Genomic DNA, 21,751 nt, shown 5'->3' with positions numbered 1-21,751 from the left:
TTGATACGTTGGAGAAAAGCGCTGAATTTGCAGCCACATTACAGATTATTCAAAAGTGCTTGCTATTGGCAAAGCAAATCTGAGGAAATCAATGGCGCTGAAGTTTTTGTTCCCTGCCGAATTTCCAATTCGTCACATTTTAAGCTGCAGCAATGATTCGTGAAATAAATAATTGATGAATTAAAAACGTTTTTTTTTGTTCATTTCGTTGGACTCCAACGTTGCAAACTTCAGCATCGTGGAAATCATTTTTTTTTCGTTTTTGGTGGAATGCAAGTATATAAATTTTTGAATCCTTTCATAAAAAAGACTAAATTGATAATCTCGCAGAGTTTTCACTTTAATTCCAACAAAGTAAAACAATTCGAAATAAAATATGCCCGCGTGCGTGTGTATGTGTATGTGTGTGTTTGTAAATACCTAAAACAACTTAAATGTAATAAAATGATTTTTTTTTAAAACTGATTCTGCTTGAGTTTGATTTCATTGTTTCAATCGATCAATATCGTTATTTTGAAAGAAGATTGAGTGTTTTGGTCTCTGGAGTCCTATAGTTATTTAAGGACACAATCTCAATATTTAAGAATAAAAAACATGTTATTTATGGGTTTCAACTAATTTTACTCATTTTTTATTCTTTTTAAACCTTGAATGAGATCTACATGTTAGCTTTTTTCAATTATAGCGACGAGGAGTCGATAATTGTTTTAATAAGTATTGGAGTCGTTTTTGAGCATCTTCTTCGTTTTTTCGGCATTTTTTTCCTGCACGCTTCCATCGTGGTGGTCTGACTTGCTCAACTGAAAAATAAGATACTATGAGTTAATTATATAATACAAGATCGTATATACTACTAATTATTAAATATATTTCAAGATATCGTATAACCTTGTTTGTTATCTACTTTGACTGACGAGGTTGATTTTTGGTCACCAATCCGTGATGAATCTTGTTGGTTTTGGTCACCATTCCATGATGGATTTTGTTTCTGGGCATCTGAAAGAAAGGAAGATTTTTCCTTTCTCTGTTATATACAGAAAGAAGAGATGCCGATACTTTCAAACGATGGTTTAAAATATAGTACTCACCCATTTACAGAGCAGTTTCGTATTGTTATTTTTTAAGAGCACACAACTATATTTATTCAATATTCAAATTTTATAGTCAAAAACACATGAAAATTTGAATTAAGCAGAAACGTATTTGTCGCACCCTAGTAACACCGCGCTCATCAGTTGCTGGTACGGTAATGAGTATTGCACAGTGGAGTACGGTCGACATCCTACGATAATGAGCGAATCTAATTACAAATTCGACATTCCAATGCAATCTACCTGTAATATTATCTTATCATTTCACATTGCATTGATGGCGGTGGGTATGAAGGTATAAACTCCATTGGTCTTCTATATTCAGGTTTAGGTTCACGATATCCCAAAAAAACAGCATGAATGCTGAGAGAAAAAATTGGAGACACGTACATTTATGTCACCTGGACAGTAATCTCAGTGAAACCCCTACGTGTTACTCATGTAGAGATCTTTGCACAATTGTCCTCATCAAATATTGATTAAACATAATGTATGAATAATTGTCCTATTATAATGTATGAATAATTGTCCTATTATAATGTATGAATAATTGTCCTATTATAATGTATGAATAATTGTCATAAAAAAATTAACCCTATAGAAACTATCAAAAAAAACCAATGCACGATGATTTTAGAAGAATCTCTCGGAACTTGCTTCAAATGAGCAATTACGATAAAAGTTATAAAAAAACTATTTCAAACGTAATGAATAAAATAAACTTGCTGAATCATGATAATGCATGAAAAACGTTTTGTTCGAAAGGAACAAAACGTTGTCAAATAATAAAAGTAAAAGTGACAAGTACATCGGATGACGAATGAAAAAAATTACAAACATAATGATATTATAAAAAAAATGAAGGACAAAGAAATTACAAATGAAAAAAAAATAAGTAGCAAAAAATTATGAACAAAACAATAATACAGAAGCATTCGGAAAATTACGAGCATGAACAAATTACCCGCCGATGAAAAATTACCGATTCAGATGCAAAGTTGTCAGAGTGAATTTTTGCTAAAATTAGAATCACAAAAACAGACAAAGAAAAAAATCACAAACGAAAAAAATGCAAAGAAAAAAATTACAAACGGAATAAAATACAAACGAGAATAATTACAAACAAACAAAAAAATTAAAACGAAAAAAATTTATTCATTAGGTTTTGAACGATTCCCGAAATATTCTGATAAGATGATTGAGTTAGTAGGATTCACGTAATAATTTCGTGTAAACGTAGTCTCCAATCTTAAAAAATTCATGTACGTTTGAGGTCGTGTGTGAAATATTGGCGATCTACACTACCGATGGCGGCGCTCGTGTCCCTCGGAAAAATAGCGCTATTGGAGTGCAATTTTGACAGTTGTGCATGATTTAGCATTGGAAACATGGACCAGTCGTATTTAAAACTCCGACAAATTTATGAATACATACATTTTTGCTGATAACTGCTCCAAAAACCACTTAACGACATTAATATTATGTGACAGGTTGTCTGCTTTGCACTCCAACAGCAGTTCAAGAAAAATCCGCTAGGCGTTGCATGTTTAGTGTGGATCGCCAATTTGGAGCGCAAGTGTGACAGCGCTAGCGATTTTTGCACTTCTCTGTTTCCTCTCAAATAATTTATGCAAAAAGAAATTAACGACTTTCGTAATATTCATTCATTCATTCAAGAATTAACAGAATGATTTTCGAAATGGATCTAATTGACATTTCATTCAATGCGAGTTTTGTTTAATATGAAATCGTTACCGACTGAACGTCTTCATGATATACTATCGCATGGTTGGTAAATATCTTGAAGATGGAGATCTCCGTAAATATATGGTTCATGGTCAACGCCACGCGCGGCAAGATACCGCAAAGCAAATGAAAATCAAAACGACGCGGTGACTACAACAATGGCTGTACAAGGGGACGACGTAAGTACTACACAATATACTTATTTTTCATTTCATAGTTATAAATAATAACGAAGGTGTTTTTTCTTTATGTTTTAGGTCATACTGGACGACATCGATATGGGTGAGTTTTTGATATTATTTTTTTTTAGTTGTTTTTTCCGTGATGTTCAGTGAGTATGAGCATGCCGCGTTTAACTTGGACGCTAACAACGTTAATAGCGTTATGTCCGCGTCAGCGTTCAAGTTAAACGCGTTCATACTCACTGAACATTACGGAAAAAACAGTTTGTTTTTTCCGTGATATTCAGTGAGTACGAGCACGTCTAACTTGGACGCTACAACAGCGTTACGTCCAAATTAAACGTGCTCATACTCACTGACTATTACAGAAAAAACAATCTACACAGTTTGTTTTTTTCGTGACGTTTAGTGAGTATGAGCATGTTTAACTTGGACGTACGCTGACAACGTTAACAGTGTTACATCCAAGTCAGTGTCCAAGTTAAACGTGTCACGGAACAAACAAACTGTGTTCCATAATTATTGGCGTGAAGCCAGAATGTAACTCAGTTTTGCTACGAAACTTTTCTAGCAGTAGACTATTAAAAAAGTTTTGTAGCAAAACTGAATTACAACCTTTTAACATCATTTTTGTTTCAGCGCTTCATGATTACAACCGAGACCAACGGGGACCAGGTGACATAATCCACAATGAGGCACAAATCGAGAGCGACTACCCACTGCCCCCAGGACAGCGGCCTCCTCCATCTCCACAGCCTGATGCTCTGGAAAATAGGCGACAGCTGCCCCCTGATCAGCCTCCGCCAAATAATCAGCGCCAGTGTGAGCCGATGGACCAGCGTGGTCAGAATAGGCGCCAGCGACAACCTACAGGTGGACAGCGACCGCCAGTGAATCGAGTTGGGCCACGCCGAGGAGGTGAATATTAAAAATTACTTCTATTTTCTCTCTTTTTTATCTATCCCTTTTACTTTTGCTTCTTCTTTTTTTCCAAGATTGTGTGCTACATTTCCTCTTTCTGTTACTTTGACAATATGACATGCTTCATCCTTTCTTTCTTCAATTCTTGAAATCTTTCTTTCGCTGTAATCATTTTTCCTGCCTATTTCAAAATTCTGTGCTCGCGTTTCTCTTTTTCTTATCCTTCACTTTTTCTCTTTTTTATACTGATTTATTTCTCTGACTTCCTTCGTTCTCTTTTTTCAATATTTATAATCATGTGCTTCATTTCTTGATCTTTTCATTCTCTTTTTCAATTCATGTGCTCTATCTCCTCTTTCTCTCTCTCTCTCTCTTTATTAATAACCACGTTGTTCATATTTCTTTTTTCATTTCCTGGAATCTTGCTTTTTTAGCTTGAATCATTTTTCCTGCCTTTTTTATGCTTGTTTTTCTTTATGTGCTCCCCTTTTTCTCTGCTTTTCTCTGTACTTTTTTCCGCTTTTTTCATTGCTATTCGTTGAATTTAATCATTTTTCTTGCCCTTTGTTCATCATTTTATGTTTTCACCTTTTCTTTCTTTTTCTCTTTCTCTCTGTGCTCTTTTCGTTTTCATTTGTTCACAATTCTATTCTTGCTTTTTTCATTTCCATCTCCTCTTTCTCTTCCTTCATCTTTTCCTTTTGTATTTTTTTCATTTTTTCGATTCGTGTGCTTCACTTCCTTTTTCTATCTCTCTTCATCAATAATCGCTTTTTCATATTCTGAAATTTTTTTTTCGCTTTATTTTTCTCGCCTTTTTTTCATCAATTTTATGCTTGCTTTTTTCTTGTGCTCCACATTTTCTCTCTTTTTCTTTTTCTCTGTTCTTCTTTCGTTTCTTTTTTCATTTGCATGCTATTTGTTTTTTCTGTTTAATAAGGATGTGCTTAATCTTTCTCTTTTTTTTTAGGTCGACAGCAGAGGTGGGCATACCACGAACGCGCACATCGCAATGCGATGGCCCGTTTAGTTGATACGTTGTATCAGATCTCTAATCCGTACCGCGGACGGCGCATTGGGCTCAGCCATTATGACCATGGGCCATTGACCGATAATGAAAAAAATTGATATCGATTAATAATAAAAATGAAAAAATTTCGAAAAGTTGATTAAAATTAAAAAAAATTCAAGAAGTTAATTATCAAAAATATAATGATGTTTTATGTTAAATATAAAAAATGTTTAAAAAGTTGAATATTTTAAATATTTATAATAAACAAAAAATTGTTTGATTTATTGTCGTTTTCCTGCTCATTTTTGCTATCCTCCTGCGTCGGTTATGATCCATTTTTATCCTGATTCTCTGTGCTATCGCTGGCAATCATTTTCTTAAACTTATAACTAAGTTTTTCACAATGTTTGTTCTCTGTGCTATCGCTGGCAATCATTTTCTTAAACTTATAACTAAGTTTTTCACAATGTTTGACTATCGTGAAGAGTTAGTAAAATTGGACACACTTTTCCTTTTTTTTGAGAAATTTACATTTTGACCAACATGCAGTGCTGCTGTATTGCCAGCATAGGGCAGCAAAAAAAAATTGATTAAAAAGAGAAAGAGAAATAGATTGGAAGTCACATTCTAGATGAATCCCGATCTCGGGACCCTCAAATTACAATCCTGCAACGCTGACCACTGCATTACGATGCTCATTTGCTATGGAATGTGTAGTCAAGTCACCCGAGATTGAGCCTTCCTCGACAACCATGTTTCCTTCCAATTCTTTTTAGCTCCGATTTGACATCCAAAGGACTGAACATTTCCTGGGTCATATGGATTGAAAAAAAAATTGATTACGAGTGAACCTCGACCCCGTAACCTTCGAACTGCGAACCCGTTACGTTGACGACTACACCACAACACGCTATTTTAGAATCATGCGAACAAAACTTATAATATATATAAATCGTGAGTCATATCAAAAAGCGTGGTCAAACGTCTTTTAGCATCCATGTTTACGTGCAAGCGGATAAATTCATACAGCAGATACGATAAACCATTGGTGGTGATAAGAAAAATATCATGAACGAATTATAACCAAATTTGAAGTGAAAAAGCAATAAAAACATATCGTTGCAAATTTTTTCAACGCTCCACTATTCTCGAATCTATAAAAATATGGATCATGAAGTTGATTAATTAATAGATCGTATTAGGGAAAGCGATATGAACTATGAACATAGTTTTATAAGAAAATATTTTTGTTTTAACATATCCACCCATTTCACCTTTTATTTTTCTTTTTTACATCGAAATTTCATACATAAATGACTGGACAATATAATGATATCTAACCACAATGCGAGCTGCTGATCCCTCAAAAACGATTTTCTGGCATTCCTTACAGAAAAACTATTATCTGTACATCGCTCAATATTTCCATTCAGATGAGAGGAGAAAGATTTTTCAAAATAAATTATTACAAGAACTCGATTTATTATATACACGTTTTTATTGTAAATAATTATCATCATCATCATCATTATCACCATCATTATTACAATTGTTGTTGTTTTGTTGTTATTATTATTATTGAACACCAATTATTCACGTCACTGATAATCCACTTACTAAACATTTTGATTTTTGATTGAAATACACTCTGTACAGAACAGCACCTTGGGGATCATAACCTCACACGTCAACATGACGTGCAGCTGCGAAAACAAGTCTCGGATATGTGTCTTATGTATATATATCGACGAAAACGCTTATTGCGACATCTGTACCTTGTATCTACAACTATCTTACATCATTTTTTTCGGCTAGTGACTTCGGCCGACCGGAAATGGTGACGACGGCCATTTTCGGCCAACCTAGTCCCTACCCCTCCTATACCCCTCTTGCCATCCAGACTGTCAAATTTATGAACACTGTTTATGTGCCTGTTGACGCACATTGCATCAACGTCTCAATCTCTTCTCTACTAAAATAAACTCGTTCATTGAAAAAAAGGTAAGTTTTATTCTTATGTTCACAGCATATTCTTTACTTGTATTTTTAATGGTTAAAAATCGTTGTGGTTTCTGTTTCAGCGCAGTGCTCTTATATAGCAAATCTACGAAGCCGGCGAAAATTCAACAAAAAAGTAAGTCCACAATGTTTTTAAAAGTTTTATTAACAAATTAGTGAAAAAACATACTGTTATGGTTTTTTGTATTGTAAAAATGTAAATTCTTGAAGTTGGATCTTTTTTTTGCACAATGGTAGGTGTTGATAGATAGATTCTTTCTATAGGTGCAAAATCTAGACGCTGTTGGATATTTAGTTTTTAATAGATACTTCCTATGTGCTAAATATAAACGCTGCCAGATGTTTATTGTTCTCAGAAGTTTGGAGTACTATTTTTTTCAGCAAAACTGGATACTTCTGGAAGGCGGCCTATACACGGTCAATAATATTGCGCAATATTATTCAACGTGTAGCGGTGGTATTGCACAATGATTGAACGGAAGTTTGAGCGAGCTTAAGCCTGCTCCACACGGTCAATAATATTGCGCAATATAGGTGATTGCACAATATTATTAAATGTGTAGATGTAGTATTGAAATATTGCGCAATCATTGAACAAAAGTTTGAGCTATCTTAAATTTATGGCGCACTACACACCATACAAACTTATTGTGCAATATTACTGTGCAATATTATTGACAGTGTGTAACGGGCCTTAAATTTATGGCGCCCCACATGCCGTACAAACTTGAAAGTGCAATATTATTGAATGTGTATGAGCCACCAAAGTCGTTCAATTTCAATTCATCAAACCGATTTTTAAAGGGGATGTGTTGTTCAGCTATGAAATCTCAATCTTCATTTTTCGTGTCAATGTTGAAAAATCGGTGAAAATTGCGCGGAAACATGAGCGAAAGCGGCCGAGCGCGCGAGAATTCTCTCGCGCGCTGACTATATACATAGTCAAGTAGTGGAGGTAGGAAAACAACAGCAGTAATGCGAATATAGTAATACCAGCGTGCTGAGCGCCTTCCTTGTTCCTTGTGACTGCTGTTCGACCCCCACCACTCGACCATCTTCGTGCGCTCGGCCGTTATCGCTCATGTTTACGTGCAATTTTCACCTATTTTTGAAACAGAAAACGAAGATTGATGTTTTATACCTAAAGTCTTCTACTTTCGAAATCTGTTTGATAAATTGAAATCGGATTACCTCCAGAACATCGAGCCTCACTGTGAAATATGGTACAAAAAATTTCTGACTGTAATTACGCAGAAACTAATTAACTTAAAGTGTCTGGGTTTTGCACACAGAAAGTACCTATCAATATGGACTTTTTCGCGAAGGGTAACTCAAAAAATGGCTCCGTTACGAATTTTTGGTTTTCATGAGTTTTCTCCTTTAAGGAGGTTGAAGCGTATCTTATATTAAAACTATTTTCCAACTTTGCACATTAAAATTTTTGAAACAGAAAGCTTAAGACAGTATTAAACTTCTGGCGGGATAGACCGATGATTCACCGTCGTGAAATTGAGATATTTATTGTTTAAGTTTGCAATTTTTTGAAAGCTTCCATAAGAGCCCATGTTTAACCTTGTCATTTTCAACAATGAATATCTCGATTACTAGGCGGTGAAACCTCTCCAAATTTTTCACACATAATTAAGCGCTATTCAAGAAGATTCACGTAAATTTTCAATTCATTAATTTGGAAATATAAAATCTAATGTATTTTTTGTATGATGTCCTATATATATCGCTTCAACTTCCTTAATAATTAACCAATTGGGGTTTTCCAAGTCTCATCCTCTTTGTATTTTAGTTCTCTACATTTACTCCGCTGGAACCATTGGCATTGCTCCATCGGTTTTCCTTTTATTAGCAAAAAAAAAATAATGCGATTTTTTGCACTTAATAATTGTTTATAAAAAAAATGAAAATGGGAATTTCGAGTTCAATTTCGTGCAGTTAGGTCCTGGGGGTTGTTTCGCGTGAGATGGCACCAGTAGTTTTTCGCTACTATTTTTGTCAAAAAAAATCTTTATTTGCTTGGCCTAGAGTGGTGGAGGTCGATAAGAGGTTTTCGCTCGGCTGCTCTTGCTCATATTTGGGTCTACTTTTCGGCTATTTTTCAATATTTAGACGAAAAACGAAGATTAACATTCTGTAGTTGGACACTTCTCCTTCAAAAATCAGTTTTATAAATTGAAATTGGACGACTTCCACAGTATCCAGTTTTGTTGATAGAAATTGTACTTCAAATCAAATTTCTGTGTTGATTAACTAAAAAACTAATTATCCTACACCTTCTAGATTTTGCATAGAGGAAGTATCTATCAATACCAACCATCGTGCAAAAAAGAAAGATCCAGCTTCAAGAATAGTAACGGTATGAATTTTTGAAAAAAAACGCAATTTATTCAGGTTTTTTTCCGCTAATTATTAACAATTAGGTCGTTAATTCAGGGTTCATTCTCTTCGCATTTGTATTCTATACATTTTGTCTCATATACTTGCTTTTCCATAGCTCTATTGGTTTTCATTTTAAGCGAAAAACCAAAAAAAAATGCGTTTTTTCACTAATTTGTTAATAAAAAATAAAATAAAATAAGAATCTCGTGCCCAAAACTATAAATTTAAAATTAGGGGGCCATTCCGGGTGTGATAGCACTCGTGGTTACCGGATCGTATATATTTTGTCAAAATTTGATGATTCAATAGTTTCGTTTCCTGGCAAGAACCATTAGCGTAATGGCTTCTGCACACTGTGAGCGATGAGCGATCGAGAGATAGCCAATGAGGGGCTCGTGACGGATGTGACGTCTAGAAAAGCAGAGCGCTCATTGACTGTCACTCGTCGCGCATCGCTCATCGCTCGGGAATTGCGTCCGTATCGCACTTACTGATGTAAAGTATAAAATTTTCTACAATTTCGAAAAAAAAACAATTCATAAAAATCGTTTTTCTCATAGTTACATAATCCCATTCGACACTTGAAGTTAGCGTCTGTGGTCAAAATGCAATTCCATCCTTAAATCTAGTGCGTGATTGATCCTAAGCATGTGATGCTGTCTTTTTTTTAGCAAATAATACGTTATTATTAACTTTTTTCTTTATCATATATTTGACTTGTGATATTTTTTGCAGGTTGAGGCCATTCGACTTCTGGAAGCAAAGGCGTGCCACGCAAGTGTGTCATCGCAAAATCTGTTAAAAATTTTAAGCTGCTGTGCGCTTAGTAATAGGCCGCAGTGCGCCAAAATAAAAAGCTGCTGTGTGCAGACTTATAGGCCGCAGTGCGCCAAAATAAACAGATTTTGTACTCCTGATATTAATCAACGTTGTTATACAACGTCTAAAGTTTCATACTTGAAAACGATTTACGATTTTCTGATAACAGGGATCTTCAATACTCCGATATTCATTTGTTTCATTGTTGAATTTCTTGAATGTGTTTCAATAAAATATAAAAACATTTTTAATTTCTTTCTTTCCTTTCCTTTACTCAATCATTCGAAATCAAGATGGCTAATGAGTTCAGATTGAGCTTTGAAGAAGTTATAACTCGTGGAGGTTTAATAGAGGATCGGCACATCGATCGATTTGCTGAACTTCTCAAGATTGCCAACCCTAATTTTGAGATGGAAAATACGTGGAAAGTACAGATTCCTCACTTGATTTCTGCAAAATCTTTAGAGAAAGAACATATTCAGATTTTGCACAGTTGCGAAAATTTTTCTACAAATGAAGGTGGTCATTGGGTATGTAGTTATTTCGATACCCAAAAGATTTATATTTACGATTCACTCAATAGAAAAGTGTTACATCCAAATCATAAAACGTTCCTTGCTAAATTATTCCCTTTCTACAATCTGGAAAATGTTGAATTTCCGAAAGTTCAACAACAATTGAATGGTAGAGATTGCGGTGTTTTTTCCATTGCATTTGCAATTTCGATTTTGCACGAATTGAAGCCAGAAAACGTCAAATATTTCCCGTCCGTTATGAGACAACATTTGTTGAAGATATTTAACTCCAACTCCTTAGAGCAATTCCCATGTACCATTCGGACACGAAATGCTATTTCACAGGTTTTTATTACTGATCGACACGGCTCTAATCGATCTAATAAAGATAAGCGAAATGAAACGAATTGCGCTATCAAGATCGAGAAGTCGATTCAATGCAATTTCGTTGATTCCACAAATGTTGAATCAATTTTCAATGAACCGTCCAAGATAAGTTTTATTAAACATTCAAAACAAATTGTTGATACCGAAAAATTGAATAAACCAGCATGCAAAAAATATGACAATTCGTATACGCAACCACGAAATATTGATAAATCCGTCATTCACTTGGAGAGCAAATTTCTATCAAATACTGATAATTCAATCGTACAAGCTTCACCAATCGTTGAAATTGGCATATCTACCGTGAAAAAATCGAATGAAGAAAAAGAGAGCCAATGCTTTCCCAGAAGTATTATGATTACGGAGCATGCCCATGAACGGACGTCGGGAGTTGCTTTGAATGGCCATAAACGTAAGAAACACAATCATTGCAATGATGTTAATTTGGGTGTCCCATTGAAAAAAGTATTAAAAAAAAATAACACCTACACAACACAAATCCCTATTGTGTCGTCGCCTTTTTCAAATGTGAGTCAAATTAATTTGGAACAAACGATGGTTGACAGTATCGTTGTAGAAAAAATTATATTGACGTCGCAAAAACGAATTGATAAACATAAAAAGGGATTGTGGGCTTCTCGTAAAAATAAAGTAAATAAAATTAAACGAGACAAATATATTGAAAAAAAATTGAAGAATCTCATTATCAGTAGTGATTTAGACGAGAACATAGTGTTACAGCGACAATCCAATGTTTTGAAAGTCCTCAAGAAGCGACACGGGAAACGTATTACAAACACGAAACCATTGAAAGATTGCACTTCCACCATTAATAAACTTAAATTGGATGCAGCACGTAAAATATCCAATAAGTACAAACAATTAAAAAAATCATTTGATACGATTAAATTAATATCTTCTAAGGAATATTATATATCCAATCTCGCCAGGATAATTGTTGGATCGTCACTAGAATGTCTCATGGAAGCGGAGTCAATTATAAAATGGTGCTTGCATACTAGACAAAAGTGGTTATACGACATAAAAACAAAGTTTAGATTGCTAAAAGATAAAATTGAAATTAAACTGACCAAGTTGGCTGAATGCCCTAATGTTTCAAATGAAGATAAGATGACTATTTTATGTGGAGCCATCAGAAAACACACAGCATCTTCTGAAGCGTATTTCATGGATACGGCATATCAAAAACCTGATGACTTTCAAGCCGCGATTATCATGGACAAAAATGGTCGAGCACTAAATATTTTACCAGTAATGAAGGATAAGAAAGGTCATATTTTCTGGAGCTGTTCATCATTCTGTAAACAAATAGATCGCAAACTCATCGATGTTTATCATGATTTTTTGCAGAAGATATTTAACTGCAGATTACGAAACGTTCGTGCAGTGTTGTGTAGAATTCACAAATGTACAGTCAATCAAGTTGACACTTTGTTGGGACATAGTCATGCCTGCTATATTAGCCCTACAATGTGTAAATCACCTTTTTTATCAGTAGAATTTTTATCGCCACACTTTCCAGATGTAAGAATGGTTAAGAGATCGTTTTATGCAATACAAGCATCTTTGCAAAAACTTTATGATTTAGATCGAGCATTGGAGACCATCGATTTTGAACAATTATCTATTATTGCGAATGATGCACGGGAAAAGTCCAAATCGTTCGCTCCTAACAAGGAAATAGATTTGAACGAAGAGTCTATAGTTTCAAATCACTTCGATGCATTCAAATCGTTGAATAGAAGTTCGCTGGATACACCAAGTTTCGCATGCATGTCGTGTGAAAAACTTTGTTTTTGGAAAAATGTTACGGCTATCAAAAACTTAAGAAAAAATATAACATCTCCATTTTGGAACGATTTGATCGAGTATGTGCATAATAAAGGAATGGATCATGAATACGTTTGTAATTATTGTCTCAATAAATTCCGATCGGGAAAATTACCACCGACTTGTATTTTAAACAATCTTGATGCGGGGGAGGTTCCTAAAATAATGTCGGATCTTAATGATTATGAGAAACTACTCATCCAGAGAGCTAAAGCATTTCAAGTCATTCAAAAGATGGGTGCAGTCACGAATAAAAATATGCCTTATAGGGCCATGAATAAAAAAGTGATAGGGAGAACCTTCCATTTGCCTTTACCTATTGAAGAAACGATAAAAAAAATTTGTCCCTCAACACAAGCACTTAATTTGGAGCATGAATTATACATTTTAGTTCGTGGAATACCCACAAAAGCTAAGATCATATGGGAAAATTTAGTTGACATAACTAAGGTTTACAATGTCCTCGTAGAGCTTAAAAAATTAAATCCTTTGTACTATGAAATCGAGTTACCAATGTCCTCAGATGCTCTTTTGGATAATTTAATTTCGGATGTTGAATTTCAACTTGAAGAAAATGAGCTTCATGATGAAAGTGAATGTCGAGAACCAAAAAATGACCAAATTGATAAAGAGATTCAAATAAGTAACAAATCTAATGAAGATAACGGATTTGAAACGACCGAAACGTTACGAGAAATGAAACAATGTAATCACGAAAATACCAAAGATCTTATGAAGCCTAAAGCATTGCTTACTCAAGTATCTCAGTCTGATTCTATCTATGAGCAATTCACTATCCACCCAATGTATAACGAAAAAGAAAATAAATCAGCTACAGAACTTTATCAAATGTTGAAAGTAGAAGATCTGGCACTCGATTTCTATCATAAGGCTTTGGACTTGAAATGTTTCCCGGATTTGTACCCCTACGGCATTAACGGACAACACCAAGAGAGGGTAGTTCGACTCACTGAGTTCGAATATATCAAGTCAAAACTTATGTCTAAGCACCCCCGGTTTCGCCTAAATCAGCAGTACTTATTCTTTTTATTAAACAACAGTAATATTCGTCAGTTAAGGAGGGGGATATTCCATAAGATGAATGTTACTGGTTCAATCTACACAGCTGGTAGATATTTACAACAACTGGATAAAGGGGAGCTCGAAGGAAATTTGGATACGATATTTACAAAGCTCCGCAACACGGAACAATATTGGCGAATTCCTAGATCAATCTTAAACTGTATGATTCAGCACTATGGTCCAGCTACGTGGTTTTTAACGTTGAGCCCCAGCGAATATTTGTGGTCAGATTTGATACAATATCTACGTAATATGAATCCTGCTATGGCAAACGCATCGGCCAATTCGCTAATTGCATCGGATCCTGTATCCGTGTCAAGATTCATGGACCATAAATTTAAAGCGATGTTAGACTTCATATGCTCGAAATCTGATCCTATCGGAAAAGTGACTCATTATTTCTGGAGACGTGAATACCAAACTAGAGGTACTCAACATTTCCATTTATTAATATGGGTGAAGGATGCACCGATTCTTGGTGAATCGTCAAATGAAGACGTTGCCAATTTTATTTCGAAATATGTAACTTGCCGATTACCTGAGAAAGATCAGTCACCGACATTGTACCGTAGAGTTACTACCCATCAAAATCATCATCATAACAGTTATTGCTTGCGGTCTAAAAAAATAAAAAACCGTACTATTCGGGTTTGCCGTTTTGGCTTTCCTCGGCCTGTAAGCGATACTTTCATTATGAGAAATGTTCCTATCGCCGTAGCTGGGAGAAGACAATTGAAAACCAGAAGCAGATTGTACGATCTTCCAAGGTCTGAGAAAGAAAAAAATATTAATGATTATAACCCTGTAATTCTCACAGCGTGGGAAGGCAACATGGATATACAGTTTGTTGGAGAAAAATCTTCTGTGTTGACAATGTATTGTACCAAGTACATATCAAAAGCTGAGAAAAGTTATGCTACCGAAATTTTTGAAGGAATAAGTTCGACAAAATCACTAGCAAGTCGTCTTTGGAACGTAGCTTTACGTATGTTGTGCAATAGAGAATGCGGTGCCCCCGAAGCCGCTGATACTCTTCTGGGATTATCTTTATACGGTACAGATCCTTCAACTACTGTTAGATGGGTGAATATAAATATGATAAGAACTCGGAGATTAAAATCTCTTAAAGAAATAAAGAAATTGGATGAAGATTCTACTGACATTTTCTATCACGATATTGTAGATTATTATTATCCGTCAAGACCAGTGGAATTGAATGAAATCAATTTATATGATTTCGCGAAGTGGTATGACATAGTTTTCTCTGAACCAAAAGGTGAAGTTGAGTATTATAATTTAGGTGATGGAAAATTTTTGAAACGTCGTGAAAGAGGTTATTTGATAAATCATTACAAATATGACATGAAAACACAACCGGAAAAATATTTTTATTCTTTACTGCTGCTTTTTCAACCATGGAGAGATTGGATTGAACTTAAAAATGGATGTGATACTTATGCGGAATCATTTTTGATGATGGAATCAGAACTCACTAATGCTCTACAGTATCACGAGCACTTAGAAGAATTAAGGCTTAATTTTGATTGTGTCAAAGAGCTTATCGAAAAGCAAATGGCTGAAAATATGAAAGGAGAGAAAATAGAAGGTAATAATGAAGATTGTGAGGATATAGGTTGTGTTCAAATAGAAGCTGATGATGCTATGAAAGATTTTGCTGACTTAGGCGATAAACATGATGCTGTTGAAATTAACGTCGATCAAATGATTTCGGAATTGAACGTTGACCAAAGACGAGTATTCGATAAAGTTACCCATACCATTAAATCGGAAAAAGATATTCTTCGATTATATGTTAGTGGTGAAGGCGGTACCGGCAAAAGTTTTTTAATTAAGACAATCAGATGTTGGATTAAGCAAATACTGGGAAAAGATACAGCAGTGGCAGCCCCTACGGGTTTAGCGGCGTTCAATATCGATGCATTGACATTGCATCGATTTCTTCAATTACCTGTTGAGCATGGTCAGACAACTAAATATAAGGAGCTCTCTGACGTGGTTTTAAAAACAATTCGTGATCAACTGAAAAACGTTTCGCTTATTATTATTGATGAAATTTCTATGGTATCAAATATTATGCTACTTCAAATCCATCTTCGGTTAACAGAAATTTTCAATACACCAAACGTTGATGATGGTTGGTTCGGTAAAAAGCATATTTTACTTTTTGGTGACCTTCTTCAATTACCACCCGTGCGTCAAGAATCAGTATTCATAAAACTTTCTTCATCCAAAGCTGAACAGTTGTTGGAGTCGTTAGGGAGTGTGGATATTTGGGCTAATTTATTCAGTTACGATGAACTCACAATAAATATGCGGCAAAAAAATGATACATTTTACAAAGACATGCTTTCTCGAATCCGTATAGGATTTTCAACTGAATCGGATCGAAAAGCTCTGGATGCACGTAAGATTAATTTCAAAGCTGTTGAGTTCCGGGATAGAATACAAGAACTGTGTACTTATCTTGAAGGATTACCAGATGATGCCGTTTGTCTATTGCCTACAAATCATATGTGTGATGTTTTAAACGAAGCTATGTTAAATCGGCTGCCCTCAGAGGAAATTATACTAATAGCTTGCGATGATATAGACTGTCCTCGTTACAATAAATTGAAGGCAATGAAAATTTTATCTGTTGATAACGAGGATACTTCTCGAACCGCTGGTCTTGCAAATCGGATAAGCGTTAAAATTGGAGCCAAGGTCATGCTTAGACGAAATATTGATGTTACGTTAGGTCTAGTTAATGGAGCAATCGGTAAAATTGTTTCAACAATTCATTCACTTGATAAAAATGATGTGGAGAAAATTAAAATTCGTCTAAAAACGGGATTAGAATACGAAATAGAACGGGCAAGTGTTAAATTCCAAATAATGGATAGAGTTTATGTCGTACGGAAACAATTCCCCTTATGTCTAAGCTATGGGATTACTATACATAAAAGTCAAGGATTAAGCTTAGATTGTGTTGCGATCGATGCAGGAAATTCTATATTCACTTGTGGACAGACTTATGTCGGTCTTTCTCGTGTTACTACCTTAGACGGACTACATTTAATCAATTTCGATCCCCATTCTGTAAAAGCAGATGAGTTAGCTATAAGGGAATACAATCGTCTCAGACAGAAGTTTCGTACAGATCTTGCCCTCATAAAGTTTGCCAAACAATGGGCTCCCAAAATTCCAGATTTTGTTTGGGCTATACCCAAAAATGTTATGGAGTGTCAATCAGCGCCAAGTGAATGGAAAAATATGAGCTCCTGGTCTATTAACGGATTAACCAATACGGATGGTGTTTCGTGTTATGCTAATTCTATTATACAATGTATTTTCAATTGCAAACCTCTTAGGGAAGAATTTTTCAGAACTTCGGAGGAGAAAGAAAATCCTATACCTCTTTTACTTCGGTCTTATGTGGAAAGAAATAAATCAGTGAGTTTATGCGCTGTAAGAGAATATGTAGGAGAATCGTTTATTCAAAAAAAACAGCACGACGTTTCTGAATTTTTCATGGGAATCTGCAAAAAATCTGATTTACTTCGAAATGCTGTAGAACATAAATTGATTATTAAAGTTCGTTGTAAAGCTTGTCAATATACGACCACAAATGAACAAGCAAATAATATACTAGTTTTGAGCTTTCCGCGTGTTAAAAAAGCTTTTACTTTACAGGAATTAATTTAACATAGTTTGTCTCAGTGGAATCCGATTGAAGGACATCAGTGCAATGCTTGTGGCGGAATGGGAACACTCTTAACAAAAACTTCGCTATCAACTGTTAAAAACGTTTTGATTCTTCAACTTTTAATATTATCTATAGATAAAAAAACTATGAAACTTTCAAAGATTGATTTTAGTATTAAAGGTATTCCATCCGCTGTAGTTACTGTTTGCGGCGAAAAATATAAAGTCAATAGTGCTATTTTCCATCATGGTCGAACAGTATTTGAAGGGCATTATACGAACATGTTAAGATCTGGTACGTCATGGGTTTTTGCTGATGATGCTAAGGTCGAAAAAAGAAGTTGGCCGAGAAACGCCAAGAATAGTTATGTGTATTTCTTGGAACGAACAAAAAAATGAATTAACGATAATAGTTGTGTCGTAACATGTCCTGTGAATTTTTTTCAAGTTCACAGTGCACAAAAAGTAGTCAAATCAAACCGTGAAAACAGCATGAGTGCTGTAAAAAAATTGGAGACAAGTACATTTATGTTATGTAACCTCGACTGAGTGAAACCCGACGTGTTACTCGTGTAGTCCAAAAAATAAATGCACGATGATTTATAAGAAGTTGTTCGATCTATTCTCTGGAAACTTGCTTCAATAATGAGCAATTCATTACTAAAGGTTATAAAAATCATTACTAAAGGTTATAAAAAAAAACTATTTCAAACGTAATGAAGAAAAAAAATGAATCTGTTAAATCTTGGTAATGTATGAAAAACATTTGGTTCAAAGGAACAAAAGGTTGTCAAATAAATGCAAAAGGGACGAGTACATCGGATGACGAATAAACAAAATTTTTAACATAATGGTATGTAAAAAAAATTACGAAACCAACTGTGTTTGAATAAAACAATTAAGAAAAGCTTTCACAAATCATGAAAAAACATTATATTAAAAAAAATAAAAATCTGGAATTATTTTGTAAAGGAAAAAAAAAATCAAATAGAACGTGAAAAATTCATTCTTACGGGAAGTATCCGGAACTTGAGAAAGTTCTAAAACTTGCTTCAAATGAGCAATTCATTACTAAAGGTTATAAACAAACCATTTCAAACGTAATGAATAAAAAAAATGAATCTGCTAAATCCTGGTAATGTATGAAAAAACGTTTGGTGTTCAAATGAACAAAACGTTGTCAAATAAATGCAAGTGACGAGTACATCGGATGACGAATGAAAAAAATTAAAAACATAATGGTATGTAAAAAAAATTATGAAACCAACTGTAAATAATTTCAACAACACAATTAAGAAAAGCTTTCACAAATCGTGAAAAAAACATTATATTTAGAAGAAATACAAATCCGTAATTATATTGTAAAGGAAAAAAAATTCAAATAGAACGTGAGAAATTCATTCCTACGGGAAGCATCCGGAACTTGAAAAAGTTCTAGTGAATCAAAAAGTTACCAAAAAATCGCATCAAAGGTAAAAGTCATTTGTTACTCTATGGTGACAGATACTTAGAAGAAAATCGATTCTTCTCAGACTTTCAGGATCCCTTGGTATTCACAATATTCGATGTCGATTTCGTGTCGGTACAAATTATGTTTAAATATGTGCTAAAAGTACTTGTCCGGCCCATCACTTTTCATTCAAATTGCTCATTCAAATAAAAATCAAACTAGACCTTAATTAATGTATTATTTTTATGGAACTAGTATTAACGCTGCCGTTACACGCCCACTTGAATTCGAACATCATCTCATATATGCCCGGCGGCAACTATTTCTTCGCAACAATTCACTCATGTTTTTATGTTGATTTTAACAAAGTGCAATTGTGTATGTGATAATAAAAAAAAACGAGATTATACAGACGAATCCTCTCGAAAATTTATTAAAATGTGATTTATTATCAGTTGAATATCTTCAGTAATAGAATAGGTTAGTTGCTATAACAAATAAAATTCGGTTGAACAAGGAAATGTGAAGTAAAAATTGCCGTCATTTCAATATAAACTGGAGAGTTAATTTGGAAGCTTGACAATTTTTATCGTCCGAAGGGTATTTTTTCATCAATACACAATAATATCTCTTGTATATTACAGAAAAATTGAATGCAATTAAGTTAAAATCTCTTGGAGATAATTTTCTCAATTCCCTCTGTAGGCATACATATGATCCATCAGATCTAAAAGAGCCCTGATTTTTATTTGAATGAGCAATTTGAATGAAAAGTGATGGGCCGGACAAGTACTTTTAGCACATATTTAAACATAATTTGTACCGACACGAAATCGACATCGAATATTGTGAATACCAAGGGATCCTGAAAGTCTGAGAAGAATCGATTTTCTTCTAAGTATCTGTCACCATAGAGTAACAAATGACTTTTACCTTTGATGCGATTTTTTGGTAACTTTTTGATTCACTAGAACTTTTTCAAGTTCCGGATGCTTCCCGTAGGAATGAATTTCTCACGTTCTATTTGAATTTTTTTTCCTTTACAATATAATTACGGATTTGTATTTCTTCTAAATATAATGTTTTTTTCACGATTTGTGAAAGCTTTTCTTAATTGTGTTGTTGAAATTATTTACAGTTGGTTTCATAATTTTTTTTACATACCATTATGTTTTTAATTTTTTTCATTCGTCATCCGATGTACTCGTCACTTGCATTTATTTGACAACGTTTTGTTCATTTGAACACCAAACGTTTTTTCATACATTACCAGGATTTAGCAGATTCATTTTTTTTATTCATTACGTTTGAAATGGTTTGTTTATAACCTTTAGTAATGAATTGCTCATTTGAAGCAAGTTTTAGAACTTTCTCAAGTTCCGGATACTTCCCGTAAGAATGAATTTTTCACGTTCTATTTGAATTTTTTTTTCCTTTACAAAATAATTCCAGATTTTTATTTTTTTTAATATAATGTTTTTTCATGATTTGTGAAAGCTTTTCTTAATTGTTTTATTCAAACACAGTTGGTTTCGTAATTTTTTTTACACACCATTATGTAAAAAATTTTGTTTATTCGTCATCCGATGTACTCGTCCCTTTTGCATTTATTTGACAACCTTTTGTTCCTTTGAACCAAATGTTTTTCATACATTACCAAGATTTAACAGATTCATTTTTTTTCTTCATTACGTTTGAAATAGTTTTTTTTTATAACCTTTAGTAATGATTTTTATAACCTTTAGTAATGAATTGCTCATTATTGAAGCAAGTTTCCAGAGAATAGATCGAACAACTTCTTATAAATCATCGTGCATTTATTTTTTGGACTACACGAGTAACACGTCGGGTTTCACTCAGTCGAGGTTACATAACATAAATGTACTTGTCTCCAATTTTTTTACAGCACTCATGCTGTTTTCACGGTTTCTTATGATTACTTGGAAGGGTGGGTATGTGAATAATTGATTAATGAGTTCTTATTTGCCTCCAAGAAGTAAAGAAACGCTGCACCTCAGTGCCTCACTAGCCCTCGAGCAGTGATGCTTGATCGCGAAGATTCGAAGACGCGTAACTATTAACTATCTTGTAAGAACCTGGAACAAGACTCGGACTCGAGGTAATAATACCAGAGGAGCTCCGCTTAGACCGAAGATTAGCGAAAGACTGACGAATTTTTGTTGTCAATTCTCTATCGATGCTTCCGATATTAGGAAATTGCAACGTAAGGATTTAGATGGTTGAGCAAATGCGTATGCAAAAATATAAAAGTGTGTCTAAGCGAGTGAGTGTTGTTCTGGGTTCTCGCAATGAATTGTGCATTTCGCTTACATTTCTTAGAGGTGAAAGAACTCGAAACTCCGAGAATCTGTGAAATACGTTTCGCAATTGACTAAAAGAGGTTTCGTATAGTATGAGGGATTCGGTTTCACAAGAGGAAGCGGCTCGTACTGAGCGTTTCGAAATTATACGACTAATCGATAAAATACATTTATGACAATTAATTAATATACTTTAAACTATCTAACCAGTAATTTATAAATAAATGGCTCGGCCATAACAAACCCAAACAAACCCAA

The 21,751-nt window shown here is 34.3% G+C and overlaps 1 protein-coding gene and 1 long non-coding RNA gene across 2 annotated transcripts; both read left to right on the top strand.

Annotated features, from left to right (window-relative positions):
- Window positions 1–1,508: 1,508 nt before the first annotated feature.
- LOC122417000 (protein kinase C-like) lies at window positions 1,509–5,129 on the top strand. Its single transcript, XM_043430193.1, has 3 exons — window positions 1,509–3,119; window positions 3,659–3,937; window positions 4,911–5,129. Exons 1-3 carry the CDS (start codon window positions 3,116–3,118, stop codon window positions 5,066–5,068), a joined length of 441 nt encoding a protein of 146 aa, XP_043286128.1. The 5' UTR covers window positions 1,509–3,115; the 3' UTR covers window positions 5,069–5,129.
- A 2,956-nt stretch (window positions 5,130–8,085) lies between these two features.
- LOC122417005 (uncharacterized) lies at window positions 8,086–10,360 on the top strand. Its single transcript, XR_006262210.1, has 3 exons — window positions 8,086–8,194; window positions 9,264–9,339; window positions 10,098–10,360. It is a non-coding gene; the product is annotated as an uncharacterized lncRNA (long non-coding RNA).
- The last annotated feature ends 11,391 nt before the right edge of the window (window positions 10,361–21,751 follow it).

This window comes from Venturia canescens, chromosome 10, assembly GCF_019457755.1.
Source record: "Venturia canescens isolate UGA chromosome 10, ASM1945775v1, whole genome shotgun sequence".
Taxonomy (NCBI): domain Eukaryota; kingdom Metazoa; phylum Arthropoda; class Insecta; order Hymenoptera; family Ichneumonidae; genus Venturia; species Venturia canescens.
Note: the sequence above shows the minus strand (reverse complement) of the source record. Positions and strands in the feature narration are given on the sequence as shown.

What these genes read in the sequence shown, in the direction of transcription:
- LOC122417000 (XM_043430193.1), top strand. An exon ending in AGTTGGGCCACGCCGAGGAG is followed by an intron (nt 3,938 to 4,910) that starts GTGAATATTAAA and finishes CTTTTTTTTTAG; the next exon opens with GTCGACAGCAGAGGTGGGCA.